This window comes from Etheostoma cragini, chromosome 1, assembly GCF_013103735.1.
Source record: "Etheostoma cragini isolate CJK2018 chromosome 1, CSU_Ecrag_1.0, whole genome shotgun sequence".
Classification (NCBI taxonomy): Eukaryota; Metazoa; Chordata; class Actinopteri; order Perciformes; family Percidae; genus Etheostoma; species Etheostoma cragini.
Window position 1 is genome coordinate 24,033,520 of NC_048407.1, and position 8,752 is coordinate 24,042,271.

The 8,752-nt window shown below is 40.7% G+C and overlaps 1 protein-coding gene across 1 annotated transcript in view; it reads right to left on the reverse strand.

Moving 5' to 3' along the window:
* ush2a (Usher syndrome 2A (autosomal recessive, mild)) overlaps positions 1-8,752 on the reverse strand; it is a 203,705-nt gene that overhangs the window by 179,740 nt on the left and 15,213 nt on the right. The window contains exon 6 of the mRNA XM_034877811.1: positions 209-344. Coding sequence (XP_034733702.1) covers positions 209-344 — 136 coding nt within the window. The remainder of the gene's footprint in view (positions 1-208; positions 345-8,752) is intronic.

Consider the following 8,752-nt stretch of genomic DNA (forward strand, 5'->3'; position numbering starts at 1 on the left):
AAGTCTGAAAAAAAAAAAGTCCTCCCATGTATTTGAGTTTTCTGTTAAAGTTTTAAACATTTAAAAATGTATAACTGATTCTCGAGGATTCCTTGGCCGGCAGTAATTGGATTGAATTTTCTTTAAGTAATCTGAGCTTTTATAAACATCATCTGGATTTAAAACAATGTAACTTGTCACATGTCAAAAATATATAAAACCTCTTTACCGTTGGAGCTGAGTCCCACCCACATGGCACCATCCTCGCTGATATCAGATAGCCTGGCGGTCAGTGGTTGTGTGTCAAATGGTGTCCCATCCTCCTCAAGCCCATCCAGAAATAGACTCACACGCCTGTCATGGACCTGAAACTCAGGCAGAGTGAGACCGGTCTCAATGTGCTGACCAGCTTGAACTCAGGCTTTGTATTTAATGTGTATTTTCAGTTTGATGCTTTGAACAGTATACATTTGCTGTGGGAACAAATCAAAAAATGTCATCAAACTGTGAGTGCTACACTATGTTGACCAATCAAACATCGATAAACAATACATTAGTTTGTTTCATTTTCAGAGTAGCATGAACATTTGATTAGGATGAGAAAGGCCCAAGCTGTCACAAAGTGCGATTTGTTATTTTTCTGAAAAACATGTAAACTGTATACCAGGTTTTGGGAGAGAACAAATACAACAATGATCAATTAATATATCAGCATTTATACAAGCATCATTGGATACCATTACCAGTCTCTGAGCACCACAGTGGAACCTAGGTACATGTAAGGGAGCGGTTTGAGGGGAAGATGCAGCAGTAGAGGCCTAGCAGCAGGTTACTCCTGTAACACACAATGTCTCAGAGAGAATGGCAGCTGCTGTGTGTGCGCATATGTGCATCTATCTACAAAAGTGTATGCTCGCACCAATGGTGTGTTTTTGCATATGTATGCATGTGTGTGAGTGTGACCGTGTGTGTGTGAATTATACATACGGCTAATCTTCCAGCTCATTTCCCCAGTAGCAGAAAGAGCCTCAGGCTAAACTGCCTCAGCCGCAAATTAGCTTTCTGTTTGACCAAAAATCTCCTCTCCACTCCTTTTCCAGATCTGCTGCATGAATATTAAAAACTGCACGACAGCCTCGTTAAAGCAGGAGCAGCTCGCTTTCACATCAAACCCAGGCAAAAAGAAATACTTCCAGGAGAGGGGCTCACCTTCCCCAAAAAGTTGAATGTGCCCTGTCCTACTCTCTCCCTTTACCCCATCTATAACTGTGTTTGGGAAAGGCACTGTTGAACCACTGATAAACGTGACTCTCCCTGTCTTACTAAAGTGGCCCTTTCTTTCATTTCATCTCTCTTCTGCTCGGGCCCTCCTCGCTTTGTCCTTTCTCCTCCTCACGAGGTCATTTGATTCCTTCCCTTTTTTCTGTTTTTAAGTTCTCACACCTCGTTTTCATTTACTCCAGCTCTCTACCTATTTTTCATAACAATCTTTACTTCTTCTCTCTCAGGCAACGACTTCCCCCTCTCATCTCCCTTCCTGTCTCTTCCCCTCATGTTTATCTTGCCCTGTCGCTCTCACTTGTTGTCAGCTCTTTAGGGAAGTTGAAAAGGTGCGAGGAGGGAAATAAGTCCAAGTCAAAAAACGCCTTTAGGGGATGAAGGCAGGCCCAGACAAGTGTCTGCCTCTCAGAGGATAGTTAAGAAGCCCAGACAGACACTTTCATGATGGCTGATTGAAGACTAGCAAGCGCATAAGAGCAGTAGAGAATATGAGTGAAAAAAAGAAAAGAGGAAAAAAAAAAAAAAGAGAGGAGGGAGAAAAAGAAAAGTCAGAGAGCGAATGTAAGAGAGGGAGCTAGAAGAAGGGCCCTCTTTAGGAATCTCTAAGTCGGAGCGGTGTGGCTCTTGGGGAGATGTGAGGCAGTTGTCAGGCCTGATGTAAATGAATCCTGAAGCACTTCATCCTCCTTAGCCGCCACGCGCCCTTTTGAAACCCAGCCAACTCCCCTTTGTTAGCTTTCACAAACACTTTTACTTCTGTTTTCCCCCTTTTCCCATCCATCTGTATTTTTACCTCCTCTTTCCTCTACCTCTCTTTGTCTCTTTCATCCGCAGTAACTTCAGAGTTCTTTAAAGAAAGAAGGGGGAAAAAGGCAAGAGGAGTTGGAGAACTCTTTAGTGTTAATAACTAGTCTCATTTGGACTGTGTCCACTAAGCCCAGAGGAAAGGAAATTACTATTTTAAAACGATACCTATTATCTTCCCTTTGTGCAGAGGATAGGTATTTTGTGAGGGCTTTTAGCTAAAGCACTTTAAGGTACCATCACTGGATGCATTGTCAGATACATACTAAGCTACAATAAGAGCCCACAAGTATTGAGCACCTAATTCTACATGCCCTGTCTGCATGTCGAAATATGTTTTCTTTATTTTCATGACTATTTACTTTGTAGATTATCACTGAAGGCATCAAAACTATGAAAGAACACATATGGAATTATGTACTTAACAAAAAAGTTAAATAACTGAAATCATGTCTTATATTGTAGTTTCTCTTAAAGTAGCCCCCCTTTTCTCTAATTACTGCTTTGCACACTCTTGGCATTCTCTTGATGAGCTTCAAGAGGTAGTCACCTGAACTGGTTTCCCAACAGTCTTGAAGGAGAGATGTGCCAAAAGATGCTAAGCACTTTTTGGCCCTTTTGCCTTCCCTCCGCTGTCCAGCTCTCCTCAAACCATCTCGATTGGGTTCAAGTCCGGTGACTGTGGAGGCGCAGCACTCCATCACTCTCCTTCTTGGTCAAATAGCCCTTACACAGCCTGGAGGTGTGTTTGGGGTCATTGTCCTGTTGAAAAATAAATGATGGTCCAATAAACGCAAACCGGATGGGATGGCATGCCGCTGCAGGATGCTGTGGTAGCCCTGCTGGTTCAGTATGCCTTCAATTTGGAATTAATCCCCAACAGTGTCACCAGCAAAGCACCCCCACACCATCACACCTACTCCTCCATACTTCTTGGTGGGACCTCTACAAAGTAAATAGTCATGAAAATAAAGGAAACGCATTGAATGAGGTCTGTCCAAACTTTTGGCCTGTACTATATATATTATTTTGCTACTCTTTCCTGCAAACTCAGAGTTTGTGACATTAAAATTGAAGCTGAAAATGGAAGGAGAGATGGGTTTAGCAGGGTTCAATGCTGGGCCAGGATATTGAATCTAACCCCTGCACCCCACAAGGTCCCTGTCACCATTCATTGCTCCATTTGTACCTGGTCTGGTTGCAAGCGGTTTTCTCGTGCAACATTCCTGCAAAGCCACAACTAATTTTGAAACTAACAACAGGCACCTATAACATTTTTACATTAATTTAAAAAAATAATGTAATATGTTACCCACTCTTATTTTGTGACTTTTTTTGACATTCTGTGACCAAACAAATGGTTGCATAATTGCTCATATACTGTATCATTACCTAAGGACCACTAACATCGTTTTACCTGACTATTAAATTAGATGTACCATAACATTTTTTATCTCTTTTTCTCAAGAAAGTTTTATTATTATCTGTTCCTTATTAAACAATTTCTTTCAAAAGGTTTCTGTGCTCTTAGGGAGTTTCAAGTACCGTTTCCCTGTGCACAACCCACCCCATTGGCAATGTTACCACCTAAGCCTCTCTAAAAGCTCAGGGAAACCCTGAGTGGAAAGCTTTTAGTGATCTGTAGACTGGCATTTTGACTAAAGCTCTTCTCGATTTTCACACTCCTGCCAAGCCATGGCTCAGTACACAGTGTGGACAGCAGTGTTTCTTCTAGGCTCACTTTGTAGCTGTGGGCCACTAAAGTAAGTGGTGGTTGATATAAAAATAATATGTATAAAATAGCCCAAGTTTGCTGTTCGGCGATCATACAAATATATTTAATCAAAAATATAACAGTATAATATAAAGCTTTTACTTTTTTTTTTAACCACCATGGAACAAAAACAGCTGTTTGTATCTTGCAGATTAAAAATGTATTGCTCAGTTGAAATTTTGAACAGTATACATCACATGCTAGAGCAAATTACATTTAACCATGTATCCAGCTAATTTAATTAGCTCACTTAAAGTATTGCATGAACAGTTAACTTCACTTAAATGTTCTACCAAAACAAGTTCATTCCCAAAGACAAGTTTGCAGATTCACCATCGCTGCGTCCAGAGCTTAGCGCCGCCCAAAACGATTGGGATTGGTTTAAAGAAATGTAAACAACAGATTTTTTTTTTCTCCTATCACAGAACGTATGTGTGGTGTAGCAGACCTTACTCCAAAGCAAGGCAATGCAAGATTAGTAAAAGGTAGGACAGTTTGTACAAAGCTACAGATAACCCCAATGTTATGTAATAAGGTTCCTATGGCTTGCAGCAACACTCCTTGATGACCTGGGTCATTTCCGTGAACTTGATCCAGTCCCCTAGTACCTTCACTTTACCATTTCAAAGAAAAGACAGATTTGGCAACATCATTTTAGTTACAGTACACACAAAAATTTGGGATCTAACTTCTGTATTTGAAAGTAAAATTTAAATAATATGAAAGAATTCTTTTATTAGTAATTAAGAAATTTCGGTCTGTGTCATTTGAATGTTAAATGCTCAGCAATAATCAAAATGTAGTGGTGGTTCAGACAGACAGCTGTCATAGTGCAGTTGCAAACCAGACAAAAGCATTTCAATTCATCATGGTCCAGTACAGCAACAACACAGAAATTCATAAGACTAATTGTCATTATTCTAAACAGCAAGGTGTTATCCAAACACATGTTGCTGAATCAAACAGTACAAGACTTTAAAATCATATTTTATTCATATGTGAAGCCAATTCTAGATACATATTTTACTGCTGTCCGATTAGTTATTTAAGTGCTAAAGCAATGCAAGGCTCAATGCAGGAGCTTAATGTTCCACGGTATATGGGTTTGTGTGTGTGTGTGTGTGTGTGTGCGCGCGCGCGAGCACGAAAATACCAGTTTCAGCTCCTCTGCTCTACCAATTATATTTTTATTGAAACGATAGAACAGATTTAAACCATTTACATCTTGAGCACTTGATACAGGATGTATACAGTATACTAAAGGAGATTAGGTCATTCAAACTTGTGCCCGAACACAAACACATTTTTTAAAAGTTAATTTGATGCTTTAGGTGTAACGATTGTAAGGCTTCTGAGACAAATTAGTGATTTTGGGCTACAACAATCAAAATTACTTTACCTAACAACTTATTTTCCTCTAACACCCTCTGCTCTAAAATCCTTGATTCTCAGTTCCAGTACTCCTACGCCCTCTCTTTCAATCTTCCATCTCTCCTTTTTATCCCCACATCTCCACCCTCCTCTCTTAAACTTTACTCAAACATCTTTTCCTCAGAACTTTCCCTCTCTTGTTGCTTCTCTCATGCTTGTCTACCCTTCCTTCCTTACCTAGCTCTTCCTCTCCTTTTTTTAACCTCCTCTAATCCCTGACTCCACCGCCTCTGCCCCCACACATCCCGCCTCGCCAAACTCCCTCCACGTAGCCGCTCTTCTCCAAATGTGTTGCCCTGTGACTGACATGCCAATCACTGATAACACACCTCATTCCGCAGCCAGTAAAACTGTCATTGGGGGAGGGTCAGAAAAAGAAAGAAAGGAAGAAAGAAAGAAGAAAGAGAAAGTATGAGAGACTGGATGAAGAGAGGTTTGGTGAATGAGAAAAAAACACTGGTGTTTTGGTAAGAAATCAGGATACATGGAAGGAGAGTGACATAAAAAGAGAGAGATTTTGGATAGTATACAAGGAGTGCAAGACAGTGTTCTTGACATCATTGAGGAAGACTAAGGAGGCAGAAAAAAGAATGAAATATGAAATAAGAGAGAAATAATAGGAATGATGCAATGCATATGTTAAAGAAAGAACGCGTCCTTGTGACCAAGGGGTTAAGACACATACCATATAACACCACACAACCCCAGTTTGATCCCAGTTCCCTCCCTCTTACTCCATTTCCTGTCAATCCTAACTATTAACTGTCAAAAACACAAACTAAAAAATGCAAGACAACATTGGATAAAGACTGAAAAGGAAATTACACAATGGATAAAGAAAGAGAGAGAAGGCAAAGGAAGAGAAATGTAAGAGGATGAATGGAGTAAAATCAATGGTCAAAAATGGTCTTAAATAAGACTGACTTGTTGACACTGAAGTAATATCTGGGTCCTGTCAGAATTAATGGGGTTGTATGGAACTAAACCCCATTGGCTCTTCTAGAATTCAAGAAATAGGAGGGGGTTAAGAAGTAAAGATGGAACAGGGAGAGAAAGAGAAGGTGGGTCAGGCCAACAAAAGCTGAAGAGAAGAATGAGAAATCTCCTTAACCTTCAGAAGATTTTGATTTTTGATTTTGAACAGCTTGCAGGATATTCCTAGATATTCCTGCCCTCCAAATACAAACCAAAGTGAATGAAATCAAAAACTGTTATGTGACTTTATGCATCCCCAGCTCTCCACTTTTGCATCTCCAGGCACATTGTCACCTTTCCCGGTCTCCTTCTCCAACTCTCTCATTCTTCTGTTATCTCTCTCCTTGTTATTCACCCTCCAACCCTCTCCATCCCTTTTTACTCCTCCCTCCCGCCTGTATACTTGTCCTTACCCACTAAGAACTGTTAGCAGCTCTGATGTACAGCCAATATTCTTTCTATCATATTAGCATGGCTGCAGTGTGTAAAGAAAGAGATAGGAAGAAGAGGAAAGGAAATAAAGAGAAAGAAAGAGAGAGGATGGAGTGGAGAGACATTTGTTTTACTCATCTCAGCGCTAAAAGATACAATTACCTCTCACAGCATATTATCCATGTTTTATACCAGCCCAGGGCCCCATGCCTTTGCCTTGTCGCGCTCACCCCATGTAAGGCCCATATTTTAACACTAGCCTTGACAGTTTATTTAAGAAAAGAAAATTGTCCCCAGGGAGATGGAGAGGGTGAGAGAGGGAGTGTGTGTGTAAGGAGAATGTGAGAGAAAGAGGGAAGGACAAAGAAGGTGGAGAGAATGAGAGAGAGAGAGAGACAAAACCATCTTCAAGAAAAAAAAAAGCAGGGACAAAATATAAAGAGAGAAAAGGAGAGAGGGGATATTTATTAGCTGACACACCACCCTTTTAATAAAGACCATAAGTCTCTTAGACTTTTTCTTTTTGAGCAGAAAGTAAAAACAGGTTCCATTTAACAAAACAGAGACATCCACGATAGCATACAAGGAAGGAGGACCACATACAGTATCCCACTGCAAGAGGAGAGAAATAACACTAAGTAACAAGGCTTAGATGCAGACCAGTCAGGAACATTAGTGTCATATCCACATCTTATTATTAAATTATTATGGGCCTTTTTTTAAATAAAGTTTCTATTGGTCTTAATAGGGTTACTATACTAACCTATGCCATGGAACTTCTACTTTAGAGTGGATATTTCTAGAAAGAGCAATTAACATAACATATGCTCTTTGGTGGATCCTTTTATCCAAAGCACCTTGCAGCACCCTTGACGCATACATTTTTAGCACTCATATCTCACAGCTCCAGTGGGAATGAAACCCCTAACCTGACCGTGTTAGTGCCTTGCTCTCACTGGAACCGACTGCGTACAGGCATGAAACACTGATTTTAAATAAAGAAATAAACCCCACCATACATACACACACTTTTCCCTCCCTCACTATGTAATTGATGCCAGTCTTGTGCCCCTTCGCCTCCTGTGCCAGCAGGCAGAGGGCTACCATAGGGGTGTCCACTTCACCCCTACATAACAACCTTGCCTCACCTTCACACACACACACACACACACACACACACACACACACACACACACACACACACACACACACACACACACACACACACACACACACACACACACACACACACACACACACACACACACACACACACACACACACACACACACACACACACACACACACACACACACACACACACACACACCCTACAGAAACCTGCACAAAAACTACCTCCATTTACGAGCACAAATTACATTTTAGTCTGTCTCACAATCTGTCTCGGTCACTACAAGTGGGACAGAGACAACAGTATAGTATCATGACAAGTAGTAAGTATATGAGACAGTGTGTATAAAGTTTGCATGTGTGCAATCTTGGAAACTATCAGCTAATGGTCTGATGGCAATTTAGCCTCAGGGGGCAACGGCCAATATTTGTGGGGTTCCGGTGTAGCCAGCAACGGATAATGGATATCCGGGACAAACAGATATCTGCATATGAATGCAGATAAATGAATACAAATTAAAATAATAAATAAAAAAGAGCTACATTGTTGTCACAAAATAGCCAATCATTTCCCAGAATGAATTTCGGCCAATGCATTCCATCTCTATTGCTCCCCACACATACTATTTACCTGCATACAACCAAAGCCCGCTCAAACCTGATTGGTCAAAACTACAAAAATGTAGTAGTGAAATGCTTCCAAAACAAAAATTATACCATTGCCTACAGATTCTGCATTCATGTGCAGATATCGGTTTTTAAAGATAAGCAATTGTGCAAACACTGCACACAGGCCAACCCTTTCTATTAAGTTCAGCTTCTGCTACTACATACACTCACCGGCCACTTTATTAGGTACCCCATGCCAGTAACGGGTTGGACCCCCTTTTGCTTTCAGAACTGCCTCAATTCTTTGTGGCATAGATTCAACAAGGTGCTGGAAGC